Source organism: Triturus cristatus, chromosome 4_1 (genome assembly GCF_964204655.1).
Source record: "Triturus cristatus chromosome 4_1, aTriCri1.1, whole genome shotgun sequence".
Taxonomy (NCBI): domain Eukaryota; kingdom Metazoa; phylum Chordata; class Amphibia; order Caudata; family Salamandridae; genus Triturus; species Triturus cristatus.
The window spans coordinates 455185068-455210629 of record NC_140585.1 but is presented as its reverse complement, the minus strand read 5'-3'; the positions used below and the strand labels follow the sequence as shown (position 1 = coordinate 455210629).

At 43.8% G+C, this 25562-nt stretch overlaps 1 protein-coding gene across 1 annotated transcript in view; it reads left to right on the top strand.

Moving 5' to 3' along the window:
- The window catches only part of CWF19L1 (CWF19 like cell cycle control factor 1), a 236016-nt gene that overhangs the window by 153831 nt on the left and 56623 nt on the right, over positions 1-25562 (top strand). The window contains exon 10 of the mRNA XM_085652614.1: positions 7251-7330. Within this exon, the coding sequence (XP_085508740.1) occupies positions 7251-7330 (80 nt within the window). The remainder of the gene's footprint in view (positions 1-7250; positions 7331-25562) is intronic.

Genomic DNA, 25562 nt, shown 5'->3' with positions numbered 1-25562 from the left:
TGACCCACAGTTCATGCCAAAGGTGGTGTCCAGGTTCCACATAAACCAGACAATACAAATACCAAGTTTTTTCCAAAAACCAACCACAAGCACAGACTGGACGCTAGAAGGGCAGTAATGCACTGTATAGAAAGAACAAAAGAATGCAGGAAAACAAAGCAATTCTTTGTGTCCTTTGCCAACAGTTTTCTGGGACGACCAGTTACCAAAAATACCATTGCACGATAGATTGCACAAACGATACAATTCTGCCACAAACAGGCAGGGCAAGAATTACAAGGAGCATCACATGCTCACTCAACAAGGAAGAAAGGAGCAACAATTGCGTTTCTAGCAAATACGCCTATTCAAGACATTTGCCAAGCAGCAACATGGTCATCAGTGCACAAGTTCACTAAGCACTACTGTGTAGATATTCAGATGAACAAGGAAGCACAAGTGGGACAGAAGGTCTTACAACACATATCCCGTGACCAATGCTATTCTTCCACCCAGCCACCACAAACCTAGCAAACCGCTACAAAGTCTGTGCACCGCATAGTGAATCCAGAAAGATTCATGCTGCAAAACCTGTAGTTTCTTACCTGTCGGTGTAGTTTTGCAGTTTGAAGACTTTCTGGATTCACTAGGGATCCCACCCTCCTCCGCCATAAAGATGAGACGGGAGGAAGAATATTCAAGGTCAATAACCAATAAAGTGAAGGGAAAAAAAATGAATCTGAAGATGGCGCGCGTCCACATCATGAAGAAGCACCAAATGGTGGTATCTCGATGCCCACCTGGGCCACGAAGAAAAAACAAAAACAAAAGAAATATGACAATTCCGGACCCAACCACTAGATGGCAGAATAATGCACAGCATAGTGAATCCAGAAAGTCTTCAAGCTGCAAAACTACACCGACAGGTAAGAAACTATACGCTACTAATAACCGCCAAGTATTGGGTGAGCGACCTCTCACCCAAGCCCACAGCAAAGATAACATCAATATGAGTTCACCTCTGACCAACCTCGTGTAAGGAAAATCCGGGAGGCAGTCTTGCTGTAGCAATTAAACCAGCTCAAACGATAAGTGGGTCCACAGACCGACCAACATGCTTGACTCGCTATAGTGCGTGTGCATCTGTGCTCGTGTTGAAAACTATCAATATTTCAAACGACTTATCCACATTTCAGATGATTGCATGCTGACGGATTTCAAATCATTAAAGGCCCAAATTACAATTCTATAGGCTGTGTCTGTCTGTCTTCAAGCCACATATGTCAAAAGCCATTTCTGAAGGCTGTTTGTTGTAATAGAAGTGTACATTGGCACATGTAGAATGGTGCAGTACACTTAATTATTCACTGCTGCCGATACACTACTGCCGGTCGCTGTCAAAATATTGCTGCCAGTTCTCCCCCAATGACAGCTAGACCTGCAGTCAACAACGCAATGCATGCATGCCTTCAACAGACTTCTCCAAACATCAGATGACAGAAGGCTTTACTGTAGGCTGGCCTGTTTCAAGCCACACAAGGCCGCACGCCCAAGTCGTCCAATTTGTAGTCTGTCTGTTGTAGAAGACACCAGTGGGGCATCCAGGGCATTGCTCTGGCTTTATTTCATATAATTAACAGGTAACTGTGCCTTCAAGGGATTCTGTTTAAACACTCAGTTGAATAATTCACATCTTTTACTTGTTGGTCAAGTCCCAAGTGGTGACTGACTATTGAGCAATCTAAGTATCAAAACATGTATTTGAAATATAAATAATCTAAGATAGACAATTGCACAACACGTGAATGAATTTTTCAAACTGTGAACAATTTTAATGTGAACAAATCGAGAGGGGATACATAAGGTTATAACAAAACACTATGATAGAGGGTATTGAATGTTTATACAGAAAAAACCTTCAGATCATGAGTGTGTACATTTATTCCAAATAATATAACATGGGAAAATGAATCTGAAACTAGCAGAAAACAAGAGTGCCATGGAATTAGATAAGTTTATCTGGCTTTATTTCAGGCTTCTTTTCAGACTCTGGCAATCTTCCTTTAGTTTCTTGTGCAATTTCTTGGCTCTTCGCGCGTGATTCTTTTCAAAATCATTGCCACTTTTGTAAATGAAGTAAGGCACTTGTAGTTAATCAGTCTAGTAGCCAGTAGTGTAGATTGTGTAAGTTTATTCAGTTACAGGTAAGATGGTACAGCCCCATCTGGAACAGCATCCTGCTGCTCAGCCCCACTCATTCCAACTGACTACTCAACCAAACCATGCACTCATGAACATTCTATTACATCACATTCACACAGGCTGAGCAGCAAGGAACTAGGAGACTACAGGATATAACAGGTACCTCACTAGAGTTAGACCTGGAGTCACCCCATTGTCCTTCCGGTGAAGGGAGAGGTCCTTTTGTTGTTGTAAGCCTCGGAGCAGTTGAAGTCCTTGAATTGCTGTTGCCTATGCAGAAGACAAAGTTCAATTTACTTGCATAAAGTTTGCAATACCGGCCATCTACTCTTAGCTTCTTACTGCTGCTTAGGCGAAGTCTTTGCCACGACCAAAACTTAAATGTCAAATTGCATGATGTTTGTAAGCAGGTTCCTGCAAATATCAAGTTACTCATGCAGCATCCTTCAGCAAAGAGTATAGTGCTGCAGGCATAATCCTATCAATTTGACCCTTGTGTTCCTCTAGATTAGAAGTTTAAAGAGATTGATGCGATAGCCAAGACTGTTTTTATTCAGGCAGTCTGACATTGTGCCTTTTCAGTGCATCTTATCTGCTGGCTCCTTATCTCCGTACCTTTTGGGAGGAAGAATTTTTTGCCTGCTCTTTTGGAGGACTTGAGCACTAACATTTTGCAAACTGCTCTGTATGTTGACTATATAGCCAAGCAGATTTAAACTCTGAACTGAGTGCAACAGATTTGATTCTCTGTGCCATTGAAGCTAGCTTTCTCATTTTGTGGGCATGCCTAGATGAGCTCCGCTGGATTTATGGGAGACGGCCAGGTCACCCTTGTGGGCATGCATTGCCGTGGCACTCAGCTGTTTGTAGGCAAGGCAATTCTGCTCTGAAGAGGTTTAAACAGAGATATGTAGTGGTGTGCTCACCGGGTCTGGGTTCCCCAGCGTGCCAATTTCATTAGCATCAGAGGTTTTAGGGCTACTTTTGGGGCCTTGCGTTCATTCAGAGGAAGATGTCAAAACTCGTACAACAATCCATACTTAACTTTGGAGCCCTTGGTGCACTTGTGGTGCAAAAGGCTGAGGGTGGCAAGAGCAGCTATCTTCCTTCTTCTCTCCACTGCAACAAAGCCTCTTTAATCAGCACTTGGGCAAACGCAAATGTGCAGTGGGACCGGTGTGACGAGAGCTTTTGCTATTTTCTGGATCACAAGAGCTGCATACCTCATTAGTTGTACTTTCAGATTGTTCTGTTTGAGTGCCCCCTACAGGTGGGTTATAATTTCTCTATGATTGGGTCTACTGTATCCTTTACACATGATTCTATAGCTTCAACTCGTGCAGAGTTTGAAGGCAAAAAGATGGGTTTACTGACACAGTGGTTTAAAACTGGATATTTCAGAGTTGTATTGCTAGTACGTATTCGCCTCAATTAGACGGATCAGATGTGCTCCTAAAATAGAAAACTTTAAGATATCAAACCTACTAATACGTGAATGTTGCTCTGACTTTACATGGGTTAGTCTGTGAAGACTGGTGACATTCTTACTAGTATATGGGAAGGGTAATTCATTTATATGACCTCCATCAAACCAAAAATCATGTAATTGTAGGAAAAACGTAACCGTTGGTTAGATAGTGTGTGTCATTAGATAGTTAATTTTTTGCTCCACTTGGGTAAGGCATTCACAGACCATTTATTTTGAAACCTGTGCCAGAAAAGTAAAAACTCAAGTCTCTTTTGATTTCATGAACTATTTTGTGACTATTAGCCTGTGCCCCTGATGACTGGGAGTGCAGCAGTGTGGGGGCAACAATTCTACCAGAGTGGACAGAATTAGAAAGGCACTTATGAGAAGATCAGCAGGGGTTAGAAATGGCACGTTTCCCGCATCTCTGCTGTTTGTTTTAAGTCCAGTTGGTCATTCCAAAAACCCTAGTTTTACTTTCCCGCCAGTGTGCACGAAACCAGACCCAGACTTATCTCAGGTTGTGGCTTACCGGCCAGAGCTGCCGACTTTCGAGCTGGGGAACCAGGTTTGAGTCTCTGCGTCGGCTCACCATCCTGTGATTCTGGGCAAATCACTTAAACTCTCCATGCCTACCAAAAATTAATGTGTCCTTATGCAACTTAACTGGTGCTCATGTAAAGCGGTCCAATACTTTCGGGTCGAGTTCCAGCTATATAACACTGCAAAAAAAATGTAGATAAGTAAAGCCTTTTCAGATTTAGTATAAATTAGAATTTATTTAAATCTTAGCATATTTTTCAAATGGGTTTTTATTAGCATCTGAAATTATATATTCTAATTGAGCAAAGGCCTCATATCACCAAAAGAAGAGAATAAAGAAGCCCAGTGTTTGGAACACATGCCATTGAACTTAAAGGGAGTATCACACAGTTTGAAATTAGAATCCACATGCCAATAGCTCTTAAATGAGAACACCGCTGAAGGGAAAAGGGGGGGGGGACAAAGCATTAAAATATACATACAACACTCTCCTAAAAAGGCACAAATTACACTTTAAAATCTTTTGAAGTGATAGAGGATCCATATAGGTTAAACATTCGGAAATAAACAGTGACCAGACAGTACCAATTCTGTTCAGCCACAGTTGGCCATTATGCCCCTGGAGGCCTTTAAAGAATTTCAGCTGCCCACCTGGGCGAACAGTGAGTGCTTCCCACCACTTCCAACTGTGCTAGAGCCATAAAAGATTTTCTCAGTTCCCCCAGATTACTTTGTATTTGCTGTTGCTTGTGACATGCCAGAAAAACCCAGAATTCTCTAACCCCAGTGTGGATCTTGGTTTCCTGTCATAAAATCGCTTGCAGCGTTGTCTTGCAAAAGAACCAGGAACTTAACCTGCTCCTTTCATCAATATTTGGTCCCTTGGACAGAACGCAGAAAGGTCAGCACAGAATAATGGCCTCCCATCAGGGTTTACCCCTCCGGTTAGAAATGCGTCCTCCTTGTCCTTTGTCTCCTGCCTGAGTCCTTGACAGTAGGCAGCCATGCAGTCGCAAAGTCTGCATCCTCTTCATCTTTTACTGGCTGTCCAGCCTGTTCTCCAACTGAACAATACTAGTCACTGATCATTCTGAAATTCAGCAGTATCTAGTTGCTGAGTAATATTATCAGTGGTAGTGTAGTAGACTGCCTTTAGCCTCTACAGTGTCATTTTATTGGTAGGGTCCTTTGCTGCCATTACTTCCAATCTTGTTTCCAGCAGTAATTTTGAATGCCACACTGACTGCTCTTCTTTGCATGTTTTCCACAGAGGATATCAAAGACCTCTCTCCTTTAGACATACCAGCCATGCAATCACCCTCCTGCTTGTCCTTGCATATTGCACCACATGAGGAGGGGGCTGTTGGTGAAGAAAGTGAGCGCAGGGGAGCCTCTCTATCTTGGAGTGGCCCCGTTGAAAGCAGAACATGAGTCATTCTGTGGCGTCCAGTGGGTTGTCTGTCTCTGGCTTTGTCACCATCACCTGGACCATAGTGCAAGATGGCTTGGAGGGCATCCAACCTTAAGTCCACGTCTGGATACAGCGCTCCCTGATAATAGTACCTAGCCTCTGAGAACCTCTTGACACAAACCAGTAAACACTCTTTCCCCCCCCACCACAACCCTCCTTATATTCTACTCAACCTCCAGTTGGCCTCCTGGTCTCAGGAACTGTCACCACAACTACTGTATCGATAGCAGAACACATCTTTCAACAGTGAAAGCCTGGAGAGCTTTCAGCCCATCCAGATAAAGTGCCCTTTTGTCCACCTCTCGGGTGCGAGGAGGAGGGTGATTATGCTCAGGTTTGTGTTACTTCAGGGCTGTTGCTCAGATCACTGAAGGAGTCAGAGGACACAAGGATACATCACGCTCAGTTTGGAGATGCGGGTCCAGAGTTGTGGGCTCCACAACACAGAGCCCAGGAGACCACAGCTTGTGCGGCCGCTCCCCCAGTTACGCACCTTTTGATGACTATAGAATTATTTGCAGATATTGTCAGCTACTGAAACTTGGACACAGATTCTTTCTCCTTTGAAATTCCATGACACCATTTTAATGGCTTTCTACTCATGTTCTGTATGTTTTAAAAAAAAAATCTTTTCTGTTTGTGATTAGAACATTGTAAGTAGAATGTTGAATTTTTTGTTTGGCTCATAGCCCCTTTGATCCCACAACATCAAATGAGATAAACCAGTGACCAGAAAAACACCTACCTTGTTTTTGTCACTTCAGCCAGAAGAATAAGTAAGTTGTGTTCCTTATCCTTTGGCAAACTTTATACTGTGTTCAATCCAGAGATGATGGTCCTCAGAATATGCAGTACTCTGTTTTTACCCAAGCTATGTGTCAAGGAATGTGGGTGAGAGATTTTCACCCTGCATTCTTGATGAACATTTCTTTCAACAGTAAAAAGACAGTTCACTCCTATTTTACATTCACCTTGGCTCTTCTTGTATGAAGTTGCTAATAGTTATACTTTATGCAATCTCCTTTGCACAGAATGCAGACTTCTCCAATCATAGCCAAGAATGTGCCAGCACCTTTCAGTCATCACTGGTGTGTTCTGCAAGGCAGCCACCTCTCTAGGTGGCGCGCTCATTTTGACTGTCATGCAATGAACAATTTTGGCTATGATTTTAGAGCATGGAAACAAGCGGTTCCTGGGTATCCTCCTTTTCCACATCCTAGTGGTGCTTGCATCATTTCTTCCAATTTGAATCTCATTACATTGTGTAAAAAGTGCTCTTTTCTCTTCTCAGGGCGAAACATCCTGTTAACCTAGAGGATAGGATAGAGGGGGTTGGCACTGTCTGATTAAATGTAAAAGGATACATTCACTTAGTAGACGTTACTGTGTTCAACTGTTTGCTGTCTGCAAACGTACTAAAGCAGCAAGGGTACACTTTTGAGACTGCTTTTACTGCTAACATCTAAAGTGTCCTAAAGATTTTCCATTGTTTTGTCTTTATGTGCTACAGACAACAGTTGCCTGAAATTTATTTTATGAAAGAAAATGAGTTGTGACCTAATCTCTTTTTATTGTTTCCAAATACAGCCCAGCCGACCGGACCGTGCTGGTTTTGTCTTGCTAGCCCTGAAGTAGAAAAACATTTGGTTGTTAGTATTGGTACAAATGTGAGTATTGTCCCTGCTAATATAAGTAGATCATATAGTTGCACTGCCTGCTATGTTTTAAAATGTTTAGTTTTAACAAAGTTATTTTAAGACTAACTTTAGCCTCCACTCAGCTAGTAAACTATAGTCTCTTTTTATAAAACAACTTTATTGAATGTTTTGGACAACCTCAGTATAAAAATAATATTTTGGGAATCAGTCAACTTTTGACCAGTAACCATGCAGAAGTAGTAAAAACTTTTGTTTGCAGTGGTGCCATAAACGTACAGAACAAAAACGCAAGTTTTGCAGCAGTCATAAGTCAATGAGTATCACCGTAGTTGGGAATCCAAAATTAAAAAGATAAAATGCAATATGAAAAAGAGAAAAACATTCAATTAAGGTGCATATTGATTTTTTAGCATTGATCTATAATACACTGTTGACTAAAGTATACTCCAGCGCAGATGCACAAGGGTTAAACAACAATTGTGCAATTAACACCCCATTTTATACAGAACAGTACATAAACAAGATAAGACTGATAACATTTTAAAGAATTTCAGAGATCTATGCATAGAAGCCTAAATGGGTTATGTGCTCAAGTATAAAAACATGAGAGGAGGGCAGAAACCTTAATTCAGGGTCCGCTACGTGCTCATCCAGTTGTATTTTTGGATCTAAGTGATTGAACAACGCTTGGAAGAGGACCAAACACCCATTAAAACCACTGTAAACTGTTAAGACTAGGGTCTCTTCAGGCCAAATGGTTAGTAGGTTAAGGGTAAAACATAGAAAACAATTACCTATCCTTTTTGGATCAATGATGTTCATAGATGTAATGCACACAATCGGCAAATTACCTGTCCTTTCATATGTACAGTTGGAAGTACAGAAATTAAATGAAACCCAAAGGTTTAGGATAAACTCTTAGGATCTCTCTCGAGAGACTTCTAGATCGTATAAACCAAGCCGCAAGACGAGATCTGCTGGTGGTGAATACAGCAATCCTTTAAGGATCAGTTAAAAGTGTCCTACGGCCCACCATAAGTCTATTGATGCCCAAAATGTGACACAAGGGGGGTTGAGCACACAGGTAAAATGGGAAGTGATCGATATCTTCACGTTTTATGCCTGCATAGTTTAGTCGTCGAAAGAGGATCATGCATTTAATCGCTGGTAAAAGGCCCCCAAAGGCAAAATGCCAAAACGAAAATTAATGCATAAACATTTCGCCATAGGAGGGGTGATCTCATAGTGTTAAGCCTCGAATTTCGGGGCTGGTTTGCAAGTCCAGAATTAGAGTGAGAAGGAGCCTAGGTTGGGCTGAATGGTACTTGGCCACTAAAAAATTCCAATGTCCTGTCTTTGACATGACCTTGGAGTTGGAAGTGATGCATTTGGGAGAGGCATAGAAGGACTGCAAGCCCAGTTTTACAAATCAGTCCAAAAGATGGGTAAACCCATTAATTGTGTTACCTTATTCTATGCTTCTGATTTAGAAAACGTTCCTTCTATACATATCCAGTTTCTGATTGGACCAAAGTCTGATCCAGTAAAGAAGAGAACTTAAGGCACCAAGATGATGTATGCCTTTTTGGGCGGTATCAATAATGATAGATAAGGTAGGGGCAGACGGAGGGAGTGTAAGCAATACATAAAGATCTTTAGCTCTTTCGATTTGAATAAGTTTGAGTGTCACCATAGTTCGGTGTGTAAAGTGCTGCTGTTTGGGTTTTGGGAGGGAACTCTCAGAGGGTTAACCTGGGGACCAGGTCAAACACGGCCCTAAGGTCAGCAAAAGCCACGTACAGGTGGTCGTTGGATAAGATGGTATATTTCCAAACAACAAGACTAAATCGGAGCACTTGGTCTAGGGTGCTAATCTTGTGCCGAAATCCATTTGAAATTTTAGCTTTCTTCAACCTCTCTTGGAGTTTCACAAGAAGCTGAGAGCAAAATATTTTTGGGAGATTATCAGAAAGGCTTATCTGCCTGTAATTTTTTGGTTTGCTTCGTTATCCCTTTTTAAAGGAAAGCGATAAAATGTGCCCGGCCCATGTTTGGGTAAGGTCAACCCCTTTTGAGGATTTCATTTGATAAGAGAGTTGATGTAGTGACCCATATTCGACCTCCGATTTAAATATAAATAGGTCACCTGGAATAGCATCAGATCCAGGGTCCTTCCCTCACTGTACATTATTGGTTGCTAATATTGTGTCTGACATGGAAAAAGACCAATCTTTGCACGCAGTGGTATTAACCTGTAAACTGACAATAGAAGAATGGTAATGAGAGTAATCCGCATAAAGAGTTGAAAAGTGCTCTATCCAGACTGCTGGTGGAATAAAATGATCAGTCTGGGTGGTAGCACCAGCATGACCTTGAGCAATATTGTGTTAGTTTAATGCTTCTTGCTCACCCTGGGAAGCTTCACGGAGATCCTGCCACACAGATTTGTCGCATTTGCATTGTGTAGCTTTGAGGATCTTCTTGTAAGAGTGACAAGCGGCACAAATAGCAACTATATTGTGGTCTTTAATAATTCTTAAGAGGTGCGTCATTGCACTGCAGCAATCTTGGTCATACCAAGGAGACAAGAGAGGAAGTCTTTATTAGCGAACTTGGCTAAAGAAAGGTATACATTTCGGCCAAAAGCTTTGGATTGTTTGCTATAATGGGCCATTTTACAGCCCTTCTGTTGTTAGAAACAGGTAGAGATGGTAAAGACCGTACTGAAGGGAATGAAAGGTCGCAAAGGAAGTCGCCTGACCGTATTAACATTAAGGCGTTGTGGTCCCTGTCGTCTCTAGTTATAACCTTGAAGTCACTAAGATTTTTCCAAAGTATAGTGTTGATAATACAATAATCGATATGCAATTTCATATTACAAGTCTTGGAGGTAAAAGCTAGAGATTTGTCAGACTCTGATCTTCTATCACAGGCCCTATGGCCAAAAGAGTGTGTCAAGAAAGCTAACTGTGCCATGACTGCTGGACGATGATGTCGGCCACTGACCCACAAGACATATGTTTGTGATTCCTGGGTTGTGATCACAAATTTAAGTAGTAGAAAAAGGTTATGCTTAAAACAATGATCCTGCTTCAAATTGGGGGGACTTTCCCACACCAGATTTCTGGGTTGCGCCCAGGTCAAATCCTGCTCTTAGTCAAAGACTTCAGTCAAGTCCAAGTAATGCCATAACTGCAGAAACCTCAAACCAGATTCTGCTCTTGTTGCAATTCCTTATGGCGAGTGAGAAACCTCATAGTGTTCACTTCAAGGGCCCCAACTACGTAGGCGTCTTCTGATCTAATTGTTTCCGGGGCAGGTCCTTATGTGCCTAGGCTGTTGTCGACTCTGCAGCACGACCTCCTTGATCCCTATGTTTCCCTCTAGAGTGTCTTTGAGTCATAGGGGGTGCAATGGCCTTAAGTTACACTTCTGCCAGCAAATTCCTCCTCTGTGTTGACTGACCCATCTCTAGTTCCATTCCAATCCCCGAATCCTCACCAGTTCCGATGTGACCTGTGCCGGCCCTCACTCCATTGGCATCTGTGCTGGGTTTGGTCCCATCGCCGTACTTTAGACCTCGTTAGACAAATATCATGATATGAAATTACCACAGTGCAGACTTTGAGTTTGATATTCCTTAGCCTCTCTCTCTCAACCCCAGTACTACTGGAAGTGGAAGGTCTTGTTCAGCTTAGATTGAGACAGAGTTCAGGAGTAATAGAATAAATCACATGACTAGGATTACAACAAGGAGGTGGACTACTTGAACCCCCCTCACTACACTGATGCTGGATTGTCGTTGGGACCATCAAAATGCTAGTTGGTTGGATTTACAAAATGCAAGTGGGTTGGACACATCTCCTGAAACTGGATTGGATTCTCCACCAGGTTCAACCACAGAGGAAAATACCTCCTTTGCGAGTCTGAAGTCTGCTCCCCCAGTCAATCGCCGAGTGGCTGTTTGACATAGACCAGCCATGGGTGATCTGGCTTTCACAGCCAGCATCTCACATTGGAACTTTGGCAATCCAGGTGTCCACATGCAAGGTCAACATAAAGCCTTCCCTTTGTGCCACCTTACAGGGTAGACAAGAGGGTATTTCCTCTGCCAGTTCGGCCATAAGGTGCGTCAGTGTGGTCTGCCTTCAAGGCTGTTGTACACACTCTGGGGCATGGCCAGCAAGTTCTTGCAGAATGTCCTAGTTGAATCTTTGTGCTAACAATTCAGACAAGATGCTGACAAATTTGTTTTGCAGCATGAATCTTCTCAGTATTCACATGATGTGCATTATTCCGCCATATAGTGGTTGGGTCTGTAATTGTGTTTTTTTTTTTTTTTTTTTTAATCTGAAAGTCACCTGCCACCATTTGGTAGCATGACAGTCCCTTCGTGATATCAAATGTATGGCCCATTAGCCCCGTGCTTAGTGCCTTCAGTTTCTTTTTTCTGCTATTGGGTCTGGAAGCAAAGATCGAATCTCCTAGCTCATCGAAAAAAATTCAGGAGACCTTTTGACAGCAGTGAGCAGAGCACCCGGAACATCGGTAAAACAGAAATAAAGGGAGCACTAAAGAACGACAGGTAACCACCGGATATCACAACAAAAGTAGGTGTGCCACTAGTGGAACCTGACCATGGGGATGGAGAATGTATTTTTCACTTGGCTGGAACTACTGACAGAAATGGAGAATATCTCCTTTAGGTCTGCTCAAAGTTACACCATAAGTCTGCACAAAAGGACAGCCACAAAGTCTGCAACATTTATCTGCCCAGAGACCACAGCGCCAAAGATTGCGAAGTTTTCTCTGAGTTCCAGCTAAAGACACCCATGACCAGGGAAAAGCAGAGAGGGACGATGTATCATGATGCAGATGCTGCAGAAAAATCAACTGTCCTTCGAAAACCTCGGTCTGTCAGTGATGCTGAAAAAAACAGTGATGAAACTGAGGTGGCTCAATGGGAGGGATCTGATGCCAAGGACAGGGTTCGTTGACACCAAAAAGGAAGAACCAGTGAAGATGGTGCCAAGGGAAGACCATAGAAGGTGTAGCCAAGTAGCATCCCAAATAAATACCTGGCTCAAGTTGAAGCTTTGGACTTTAGGAACCCAATGACTCCCTCCTCGGGCAAAACAAAATGAACCTCACTTGTCCCGGCACTCCGTTTTGACACTGAAAAGTGATTGAGATCTGGATAGAGGAAGAGGAACCGAAACAAGACACATCAAAATATGCTCTCCACACTGAAAAAAGGGCTATCTGGGTCAAAAGTATGAAACGCCACCTTAAAAACGAAATGGATGCGATCCTCCAAAAGAAGAGTGATTTTGATTAATCCCTGAAGAGGTTCTGAATCCCTTTGAGATCTGTGGAGAAATGAGGGGCAAAAGAGGAGCAAGTTTAGTTACAAACATGGACTACACTCGAACCCCAAGAAGAATAGCAAGACGTTTTATAGGTGGGAAAGATGAATGAGCAGGGCCATTTCCAGGAAGTTGAAAGTGCCAAAGACGATTGACAAGCTCCCCATACAGACTCAGCAGAGGTGGGGTTGACTCCCATCACTCGATGTCATCAAGCCCTATAAGAACTCCATGTATAATCTGGTAAATAGAGGTACCAGTATGGTGCAGATTTTTTATTCACTGAAGAAACTCTTTTGTAGTGCAGAAATTCTGTGTGTTTTGTTACTGCAATCAATTGGTGTTTTTATTGGAGAGAATTTCTGCTACTTTATTTGAACTTTTGCTGGCATAAGAAGATGGGTTTCGCAGCAGCAACACAGCAATGGTGAAAGTTGATTGACTGAATGCACATCACCCCACACCATTTATGTGATATATCAAAAATATGATATACAATGTAAAAATTCCAGGGTTTCCGTTATGAGTGAATAGGGACTTGCTATGCAATCCCAAAGTGCTCTGTTAGGGGTAGTGGGGGTCGAGCAGCCTTAGGCTTAACACAAAGGAGTGCAAGACATCCGTAAATACACTCAATGATCAGAAAATGACACACACGACTCAAGAAGGAGAGCCACACCAATTTACAAAAATAGCAAGTATCTTTATTTATAATTAGACATCAGAGAGAAATCGTTCTGGTAAGTATGTTTTTAAATATAAATTCTTTTGACTTTGAAAAGTGGTCACTGCAATGTCGGAGTTCTGCAATGTTATCCAATTGAAGTTCTGCAAACTGGTATAGTGCAGTGACTTACAGACGTAATCTCCAGGAGTTAAGGTGAGTGGTAGGCACGAGGGCGACCAGGTGCATGGTGCAAAACCGCATCGGGAGCCCAATAGGTTTCTATGGAGTTCGGTCACTGCGAAAAGAGGCTGCAGGCTCTGGCTGGAAGGCCAGTCGAGGTGAACCAACAGAGAGGGGTTCAAGGCTTGTGATGCTCGGAAACATAGGGACACACTCTTCTCCACGGCCCGGGAGTGATGGAGACCTAGGTAACTTTAGGCATCCCGTTTTGTTACCGGGAGCAGTCTGTCGAAGGGGATTGAGTGCTGAGGCTGCAGACAGCGTCTGGGAGTCCATAGGGGGGGGGGGAGGTGACACCACAATGGACTCGAGCTCTGGAGAGCTCAGGAACTTGTTGGCACCATTAGCCTCTGGATGCCTCAGTCTTTGCTTTGGAGTTCCTGCAGGGTGCAGGAGAACCGTTCTGCTGTTCACAGGAGGTCTTGGGTCTTTATCAAAGGCAGGCAGTCCTTCCAGGTTTCTGGAGTCAACAGCTGCAGGACGAGTCGACTTTTGAGCAGTTTTTGACACGGGATGCAGACAGGCCGGCAGGGTTGGTACCAGGTCAGCTGTTTCTACTCTCCACTCTGCTTTTGCGGCTCTTTGGTGTGCTCTCTCCTCTTAGATCATCATGATCGCCGCCTTTGGTGCCAGAGCCACCCCTAAATACTGAATTCGGGGAGTGTAGGGTAGTAGCCAAAGGGCTACTGACTTTAGGGATCCCTACACCCCCTATATGACCACTTCCTGTGGGAACTGGACATAACTCTGTCCCAGAATTCCTAAGTGTGCCATTAGAAAGATGGCTACTTCTGAAAATTTGAGTCCACCTCTCTAGCCCACCTTAGGGGTGGTACTAGCCTGAGAGTGGCACACCTGCCTGACTTTCCCGACTGTCCAGGTGCCAAGGGGCCACTTGTACTGGCAGTAATAGGACTGACCGGCACAGTATGCACTGGTCAGTAATAGGACTGACCGGTACATGTGAGGGCATACGTGGTCATGCAGGTATGTCCTAACATGTAATATTCAGCACCATGCCTTAGTGCTTTCAGGCCTGCTGTAGAAGTGGCTTAAAAATATCACATGCAGTGTTGGGGGACGACACACAGGGATGTGCAACATGTGTTTTCACTGTTTTGTGCACCAAGACATGCAGTCTGCATGGCAGGCTTGCGTGTGCTTGGTGAGGGGTCACTTAGGGTGGCACAATTCGTGCTGCTACCCTTAGGGACCCTCTTTAGTACCTCAGGGCTAAAATACCAGGGATACCATTTACTAGGGACTTACAGATAGTGCTAAAGGTATTGCCAATGGGAGAAACAATTTAACAATTTTAGGGAAGGAACAGTGGCACTCGGGCCCTGGTTAGCAGAAACCCAGTACACTTCACTCAAAGTTGTATCACATACCAGGCAAGCTGTGGAGATAAAAACGGAAAGATACTTACTGACTGAGGAATGGCGGATATTGACTAACCCAACGAACCGGGAAAATATAAGGAACTGAATTTTCCAATCGCCAGATCACTCTGTCAGATATCGCAAAAACGTACACAACAATTAGACTACAAAGACAAGAATACCGCAATCTAAACGATAGAGCACAGACCACAGAAAAACAAAGCTACTACTCAATGCCCTGAAGAAGTCCGCGAGGATGAAACGCGTTGGCTATGGTCTGTTTTAACATGTTGAAAAAAAAATTCTGAATAAAGGATCAAAAAGGAAAAGAATCATCTCTGCTGAAAGTCCATGTTTTTTTTTTGAAAGACAAACTGTCGACAATTATTTATGACATAACAAATGTTTAATATCTGTTGCATTTTGGGTGCTGGACCATTGGATTGTGCTTTGGTTGTTTGAAGCGTGGAGCTTCAGGAGATTTAGAGGTTTTGGATCTCCGGTCATTAGCACCATACTTTTACATAATCTCACTAGGGATAGGTGCGGTTGTGCTTTGCCCCAAATCCTCTCTTTTTTCTAACAATCCTCCTCTTTCCCCTGCCCCCAGGCCAGGCGACTCCAACGAGCATGGGAGAGTCCTCAAGGTCTGTCAGGCGAGGAAGAGTAAAGAAACAGGCTGGATTGTTGCAGGGCCTACTCTGCCTTAAATCCTCCTGTCTAGGGTATTACCTCTGGGGAGCTGACCACCTCAAGAGTGTGGGGACCCAGTTTAAAATGCCCTTTGTCTGCTTCTTTAGATTTCTCACCCATTCTCTTTGCCTTAGGGTTGGAGGTGTCTGCTTCGGCAAACCCTATCTTAGCTAGGGCAACCCCCAGCTTACCCAGAGGTTACCCACAACTTAAGTAACCCCACCATGAACAACAGGGTTAGGGGGCCTTGCTTGCTATTTGATTCTGGGTCAGGCCGCCATGCCAAGAACGTGCCGTCATAACTGCTAACCCCCAGCACTGGCCACTGACAGCTGTCAGTGCCCATAACCACACCTGTACCTCTTTTCTGACCGGTGAAGGAGCTAACTCAGTTTTCTTTGGGTTCAGAGTGCATTTCTGCTGCTTTAGAGTGGGGTTAGGTGTTACTACATCCTCTAGCAAACACCCTCCTTCCACTCTCTCTTCTCTTAGCTGAAGAGGCACCATCTCAGGCTTAAACATTGCCTGACTAGTCGGGACTACTTGTGGAGTTCTCTCCTACTGTGGTAGAAGTTCCTGGGCTCACTGGAACTTTGGCTTAACTTTGCCCACCTTTCCTACTCTTTCTCCTCTTCTTTTAGGGCTTACTTGCACTAGCTGTAGGTTCAGTACCTCCGGAATCATTGGGAGAGGGCTGGCACTGGGCCTGTACCTCATTTGGGCTCAGACCAACCTCTGGGTGGTCAGGGGTCTGGTCATTTCCAATGAGACAGTCAAAGGGGTGGGGGGGGGGGGTCTGTATTGACTACTACCTTTTTCCAACTAAGGGACCCAGCAATTTCTATGGGTTCTAAAGCCACAGGCATAACAGTAACCCTCGCTGGGATAGTGGGATTTCCCTTACTCTTTTAGTCTCCCCTGGGATATACTCGTTTGTGAGTACCAATCTGTCATGCACAACCGTGTGAATGGCATAGGCATCTCTAAGGGTAGTGGCTGGGATTCCATTCACCAGTAGCTGGTGGAAGTATCTTTTCCCCTCTGACAACTCCAACTCACCTTTTGGGCTCACTCTCCAGTTAGAGGCTTGGAGGACCTCCTCTTCTGAGGAATAATCCTCAATCTATAGTAGCAACCCCTGGAGGTACCCTAGTGGGTTTATTTTTTGGACAGAAAGGGTTCTTGGTTAGGTTCCCTGTCTGCTTACAGTTAAGGGACTAAGCCTTCTTGGAGTCGTATTTCTCACCCTGGTACCCACTTATGTTTTGTGAGGTGTCTCTGGGACCTCCCTCCTGGACAGATTTTTGGCAGCCTACAGAGGACTTCTTACTTTTATCATGGTCTTCAGAGCGGTCCACCTTCTTCTCTTGGGGGGAGCGGGAGGAGCTATTCGGCCTCTTGCTTTTGATCACCCCCACCATGCCTAGTTTAGGACAGTCTTGTTTTTACCCTATGATCAGCCTTCTTCACCAACCAGGTCCACCAGGTATTGATGCCACTTCACATGAACACAATTGCTTAACAGATGCTCTTTCATAATTACATTATAAAGCCCATGATAATCATGCATATTGCTACCTTTTAACCAACCACCTGATGATTCTAGTGAAAAGTCTACAAAATGAACCTAGGACTGACTTGTGGTTTCTGAGTCTCCCTGAACCTGACACTCTACTCCTCAGTGGTGAGTCCAAATCCCTCAATCGGGGTGTTCATCATGAGGTCATGAAACTCCGCATCTGCCTCATTCAGTGGCAGGAGCCTAACCCTATACTTTCCTGAGAACAGCTCCCAAAGGAGAGAGCCCCAATACTTTTTATTGAGCTGTCTCATTTTAGAGGCCCTCTCAAAATCAGTAAACCATTTGGTGCTATCATCACCCTCTGAGTATTTTGGGACAATCCCTTTGGGGATTTTAGGGTCAAAAGTTTCATCCCTATTTATAATTTTGCTGCCACCAGAGATGGGTCCTTCACGCATCTCGGCCTTTTCCTTTTCTGTGGCCTGGAGTTTAGCCACTAATGCTTTATTCTGTGCCAGTTTCTGAATATGTGCCTCTTCAGTGACTATCTCTTCTGGGACACTACTAGGAGTGCCCCCAGTGGAATAACTTTCTGAAGAGGTAGTGATGGGCTCCGTTTCAACATCATCCATCTCTGTGTCTTCATCCTCCTCCCCAGTGGAGGAACTTTTACTTGCCAAGACCTAGTTATTTTCTGAACTTTTGTGGGTTTAGTTCCCATGGCAGGTATCCATGCCTTACACAGCTCCTTAAGTAGGGGAACCCTAAGATGCTGATAGGCCAGGTTGAGTTCCCCGTTGAACCTTTGCTCAAACAATTCAGACAAGATGCTGACAAGTGAGTGGTGGGCAAGGTCCTAGGCAGCACCAGCAGTACACCTTCACCGGTGCAAGGGCGGCCCAATAGGTTTCTATGGAGGGCGGTCACTGCCAAAACGGGTCTACAGGCTCTGATTCAAAGGCTAGATGGAGTAAACTAATAGGGGGTGGGGGGGTGGAGGTTTAAGGCTTTCGATGTTCGGGGACTAAAGGGCACAGGGTCAAGACTGATTTGCATATGGCCATGTCTGAACTGAGGTGGCGTGGTGAGTAAAATGTCACCTCCAGTGTGGGGTGGGGAGCGGGACAGAGAATTCCTCCAGGAATGGAGATCAATCATACTGCATATTATTCCTCAAGGCTATTGTGTCGAACACTAAAGAAAGCCAACAAATGTGCAGCCACAAACGTTAAAAAAAATCAAAAAGGAGTGGAGGCCTGAGGCTTCGGGGGATTTTGATATGTAGGACCCTCAACAGCCATTTTCCACCTTTGGTATGTCATTGGCCATTGGCGTAGTCATGGTTGATAGCAACATTATCGGGTCTTGTTGGCCTCCACCAGAAGGTGATCCCTAGGAAAAAGTTGGGATATACTTTGTAAAAAAAGTGAATTAAAATTACCTCTTTATCATATAATTAGATTTATTCAAAACAATGATAAGGGTAAGGTTAGACGACATGCCTGGCTACGCATTTCAGGCTTTAAGCCAGAGGTACAAACTACCATACTCAGTCAGCCATTCAACCAAGAACAGCTATTTGGGCCGGCTGTAGACACTACCCTTGTAAAAATGAAAAAGGACACAGAGACTGCTAAGTCCATGGGAGCATTACAGTCTCCACAAACGCGTGGCTCCTTTCGGCGCTCTTTCTACAGAGGAGCCTCCAAAAATATGGACGCAGACACCTCATCTACATTCAAAGCCACTACACAAACATCCCCCAGTAGAGGATATTTTAGAGGCGGATACAGAGGGAACAACAACAAGGGACGACGTCGAGGTAATAACACTCGCACCTCCCCTGCCACAAAACAGTGACTTTCCTCCGTCCCCCAGGGGCAGACTAACACAGTTCCTACCTGTCGAACTCCATCACAACAGACAAGTGGGTAAGACAAATTATCCAGTATGGTTACTGCCTGGAACTTACAGCTACCGCCCACACATACCACCCAAACAGCGTCCAATGTCTGCAGACCACCTTACACTCCTCAAACAAGAGGTTCTCTCACTGCTTCAAAAGCACTAAATAGAGCCAGTTCCCTTAGAGCATCAAGGAACAGGGGTATACTCACTACTTCCTAATCCCCAAAAAGGAAGGGACTCTGAGACCAATAATCTACCTCAGACCCCTAAATCTGTATATACGCTCAGATCATTTCCATATGATCACTCTTCAAGTGCTCCCACTGCTGCAACAAGGCGATTTCTTTGCCACACTAGATCTCAAGGACGCCTACTTCCACATTCCCATACATCCTGCTCACAGGAAGTAACTATGGTTTCTGGTGGACGGACAACACTACCAGTTCACTGTCCTTCCATTTGGGGTAACAATCGCGCCCAGAGTATTCACAAAATGTCTTGCAGTAGTAGCGGCACATCTCAGAAGACAACAAATTCATGTCTTCCCATATCTAGATGACTGGCTAATAAAAGCCAAGTCATTACACCAATGTGTTCTACACACTCACCAAACCATCCAATTATTACACAACTTGGGATTCACTATCAACTATCCCAAGTCTCATCTCCAACCCTCTCATATACACCAATATCTGGGAGCTACCATGAACACCTCCACAGCCCTAGCATATCCCAGTCCACCCAGGATAGCCAGTATACAAGCTCTTATCACAAAATTTCAAAACCAACACTCTCTTCCAGCCAGAGTGTTTATGCAGCTCATAGGCATGATGGCATCTTGCATCTTCATTGTGCCTTATGCACTTCAACTGCGTCCCTTACAGGAATGTCTAGCACGTCAGTGGAACCAGGCTCACAGACAACTCTCAGATCTGGTGTTGATGGACAGCCGCACACATCGTTCTCTGCAGTGGTGGAACGTAACAAACTTGTCCAAAGGGCAGCCGTTCTTAGAGCCTCTTCCACAGATAGTGCTGACAACAGACGCATAATTCACAGGATGGGGAGCCCATCTCCTCGGACACACCAATCAGGGCAAATGGACCATTCAACAGAAAGTGCTCCATATCAATTACCTAGAACTGCTAGCAGTATTCCTAGCACTAAAATCCTTCCAACTACATGTACAGAACAAGGCTGTTCTCATCCGGATGGACAACATGACAGCCATGTATTACATACAAAAACAAGGAGGCACACATTCTCTGCAGCTGTCCCAGCTGGCACAGAACATTTGGAGATGGGCCATTCCTCAGAACATATACCTACTTGCAGAACACCTTCTAGGGGTTCACAATCAGATTGCCGATCTGTTAAGTCGATAGACACAACAAATCCACGAATGGGAACTATATCCCCAAGTTCTACTGCCCTTTTTAAAAAAATGGGGCCAACCAGACATAGATCTGTTCGCCACACACAAAAACGCAAAATGCCCAACCTTCGCCACCAGGTTTCCCCACCCGGAGTCAAAGGGCGATGCGATATGGATGAACTGGTCAGGCAAATTTGCGTACGCTTTTCTGCCTCTCCTACTCATTCCACTAGTAGTACGCAACCTCAGGCAGCAGTCTCTCAAAATCATCCTAGTAGCTCCCACATGGGCACGCCAGCCGTGGTTCACAACACTGTTGGAACGCTCTCTAGTTCCACACCAAAAACTGCATCTCTCTCTGTCCTTAATAACCCAGAACCATGGGGAGATCAGACATCCAGATCCAGGTCAACTGAATCTGGCGATCTGGCTCCTGAAGTCCTAGAGTTCGGTTACCTTAACCTGCCACCAGACTGCATGAACATTATAAAAGAAGCCAGAAGACCTACTACTAGAGCTTGCTATGCTGCAAAATGGAAAAGATTTGCCATTTACTACACTAACAATAATATACACCCACTGGATGCATCCATCCAGAACATCATTTGCTACTTACTACACTTACAAAGATGTAATTTAGCATACTCCTCCATACGTCTCCACCTAGCAGCATTAGCAGCTTACTTACAAAATCGACAGCACTGCGATTAAAGCCTTCATGGAAGGACTTAAAATAATTATTCCTCCCAGATTACCACCCTCTCCAGTGTGGAATCTAAGCATTGTTCTTACTAGGCTCATGGGACCCCCATTTGAACCTCTAAATGCGAACTACAGTCCCTCACATGGAAAGTAGCTTTCCTTATCGCAATCACATCCCTCAGAAGGATAAGTGAAATCCAGGCTTTAACCATACAATAACCATTCTTACAATTACATCGTAACAAAGTGGTTCTTATGACAAATCCAAAATTCCTTCCAAAAGTCATATCTCCTTTTCATCTTAACAAATTAGTTACCAGTGTTCTTTCCAAACCCAGACTCTGTAGCGGAAAGAGCTCTTCACACCTTAGATGTTAAAAGAGCCCTTCTTTACTACATTGACAGAACCAAATATTTCCGCAAAACAATTGTTTGTAGCTTTCTCTCCACCACATAAGGGCAACCCCATCTCCAAATCTGGGATTGCTAGGTGGATAGTTAAATGTATCCAAATATGCTACCACAAAGCCAAACGCACACTAACTGTTCCCCCTAGAGCGCATTCCACACGCAAACTAGGGGCTTCTATGGCATTCTTAGGGAATATTCCCTTAGAATACATTTGTAAGGCAACCACATGGGCTACAACACACACCTTCACTAAACACTATTGTGTTGACGTACAAGCAAAGCAGCAAGCTTCTGTGGGCCAAGCTGTCCTTAAAACTTTATTTCAAACTGCTGCATCCGATACAGGTGACCACCGCTAGGGGAGATACTGCTATATAGTGTATGCTAGTGTGTGATCTGCAGCTCATATGCCTCGAACGGAATATGCTACTTACCAGTATGCATCTGTTCTTGGCATGTAGAGCTGCAGATCCACACACGCCCACCCACCTCCCCGGGACCTGTATCTGTTCCAGCTTTATCTTACTTAGATATCACACATGGACATCTCTTTCTCTTCTACTAACTCCATCATGGCGAAAAACAATCGAACGATGGAGTTGATGCCCATGCGCACTATCGTCCAAGGGAGGACTCAACTATCTCGTGACTACAAAGACTTCTTCCAAGACCACAACAATGTGCAAGCATCCGAGCCCAACACCAGATGGCGATCTACTATGCTAGTCTGTGGATCTGCAGCTCTACATGCCAAGAACAGATGCATACTGGTAAGTAGCATATTCCTACCAATAAATGTCCTTGGAACTGAAGACAGTTCTCCTGGCACTAAAGGCTCTTCATGCACAGGTAAAGGTTTTACATCAACAAGCTGAGGCCGTGGCTGGGGAGGTGGGGGGGTGGGGTGAACAAGGTCATATGCTCTGTCCAAGTTGGCCTAAAACATTTGGAAATGGGCCTTTGAGAGAACATAACTCCTAATGATCTGTACACCTGTCAAGAGTACAAAATGTAGAGGAGGACTGAGCATACGGCCAAACGCCTCGCACAAATGGGAACTAATACAACAAATAATGAGAAGAGTTTTTCCAGAATTTGGCATACCAGAGTTAGACCTGTCTGCAACCCCAGAAAAGGCTAAATGCCGAAACGTCACGTCAAGCTATCCACACCAGGGGATTGCCAAATCACAGTGGTACTCAAAGTACCTCCTGGGGGCTGCATGCTGCTCTCTTGATCTTTACATGAGACCCCCCTTGTCAATTGTTACTAGCCTCAGCACTGCCACTAACATGATCCTAAATAAACCAGCAAGCGTTTATTTAATTGTTATTTGCTGTTAAAGAAAGGGAGTAACTAGGGTGTACTACACCACTTGACTTTATGAACACCTTCATTTTCAAAGACCTCTTGCAGCAAACGTGGAAAAATGTGATGGTCTCGTCAAAATTCAAAAAGTGTGTTTTATTAACATGCAGAACCGTTTCACTTAGTAACTCAGATTTTATCAGTGCATTGAGAAGTATTTTTTTAATGATAGTTTTCAGACATGAATTTAGAAACATTCATTCCCCACCCCTAACAATGCCAATAGTGAACTAAGTGTCAAATCAGTTGTTACATGCATCCTTTGGGTGCCCGGGGTAGCAATTCTACATGGATAACATTATAGTTTATGACATTAAATGCAAGAGTAGGGTTCTTACAGAGCATGTCCTGAAGTCCTGTATTTCAATGCTCTCTTATATGTGATAATGAAAATAAAGGAGTGTAACTGAAATAAAGATTGCCTAGGATCACTCAATTTGGTCAAGCGGGGAAGCCGAGATCCCAATGTTTTGGGTTCCACATTGTGCGATTCAGTTCAGCCTCTAGGTGGACAAGCATTTCCTTCCCTTACTGGTGGTGTACTGCTGGTGCTGCCTTGGACCTTGCCCACACCTCACCTTAACTCCTGGAGATTGGTTCTGTAAGTCACTGTACTACTCCTGTTTGCAGAACGTGTTCTTCTTTCCATACGATAACCTTGCAGAACTCAACAACTGCACTGTGTCCACTTTTTGAACTGAAAATAATTTGTATTTAAAAAGTACTTGCCTAAACGATTTTTCTCTGATGCCTACACATATATAGAGATACTTGCCATTTGTATTAATTGGTGTGGATCTTCTTTAGTTGTGTGTCAATTATTGATCATTTGGTGTATTTGCAGATGTCTTGCACTCCTCTGTGTTAAGCCTACAGCTGCTCAAACACACTACTACCTAGCAGAGCACTTTGGGATTGCATAGCAAGCCCCTGTCCACTCCTAAGGGAGCCCCTGGACTCTTTACACAGTATATCAGATTTTTGAAATGTCACATAATGAGACAGCTTCCTGCAAGACTCCATTGCCTTCCCAAAGTAGGAGCCACTACCTGCCAATGTTAACAAGCATACTGGATCAGGGAAGAATGCTCTTTAAGGAACCTGCAACTATCAGGGTAGTAACACCAAGGAAAGTAAAAAAAAGTGCAAGCAGTCATCAAAAGATATGTAAATATAGATAGATATACTCTATCATTGCTGCCACAGCCAGGAGGGCTAAAGTACCAACAGCATCCAAACCACCATCGGATAAAGAAAGTAAGAAGACTGACATGGTGGGGAGAAAATTTGAAGGGAGAGCAGCAATTCAATGGCGAATAGCCAATTCAAATGCCCTGCTCAATAGATATGCGTATCAGCACTGGGACGAAATGGCACAGCTGATAAAGCATCTGCAAGACAAATATCGCAAAAGCAGCTGGAGGAAAGTGACTTCAGACAAATTGATTTTAAACATAATACAATTTGAAATTGCATAGATCTGATCAAGCAACAACCAGCAAGATGACCAAAGAAAGTAGTCCAAACATAGGAGGAAACATCCCATCTATTAAAAGAAGTAAAAGAATTATTGCAAAAAAAGGCAATAGAAAGTGCCCAGAAACAAGATCCGTCAAGGAAACTACTCAACATTTTTCGTATTACAACAGCAAGACGGATCATTGCGACCTATATTAGACCTCTGTTTCTTAACCAGGTTCAAAATGACACCGCCGCTGGATGTCATACCACAGGTACAACAAGGAAGCCATATGGCAACTGTAGATCTAAAGGATGCTTATCTACAAATCTCAGTAAATTACAGACCGAACAGATGCTTCCGCTCTGTGGTGGATGGTATGCACTATCAATTCAAAGTACTGATTTTCGGAATAAAATCGGCACAAAGTGTGTTTACAAAGTGCCTAGCAGCAGTAGCAATGCATTTAAGAAGGCATGGGATAGATGAATATCCTTACCTAGATGAACGGCTGGTGAAAGCAAACTCCCTACGCAAGTGCAAAGAACACATAGATACAGTATATTAACACTCCACAACCTTGGGTTCTCAATAAAAAGAGAAAAATAATCTCTCAAACTCTAACAAGAGAAAATATTCCTGGGAGCAAGAATAAACTTAGCAGAGCTGAAAGCTTACCATTGCTGTAAGATATTATTGATAATACACTAAACTGACCAATACCAGAACAGTCAGTGAGGACTGTGGGGAAAATGCTGGGGAAAAATGGCCTGCATACCTCTCATACCATATGCAAAGCTGCAAGTGAGACCAATTCAAGAATGGGTACAAAACCAATGGTCACATGGAGTTGGGAAGATCTAGAGGTTGCCACGGAGAGAGTTCAGGAGAAGATTGCGTGGAAGAACAGGACAAATCTAGCTTCTAGAAGACCATTCATACCACCAACACCCACAGTTTCCATTACCACAGACGCCTAACTTATGAATTGGGGAGCTCATGGAAATGTGCAGTTAGAGGAATTTGGAAAGTGCTGGAAGCTGTTAAACAAATGTGTACTGTAACTAAAGACAGTGTCCTAGCCTTAAAAGCTTTTCAGAAACAGCTGTGGGGAAAGTCACGACTAGTTCAGACTGACATAACAAAAA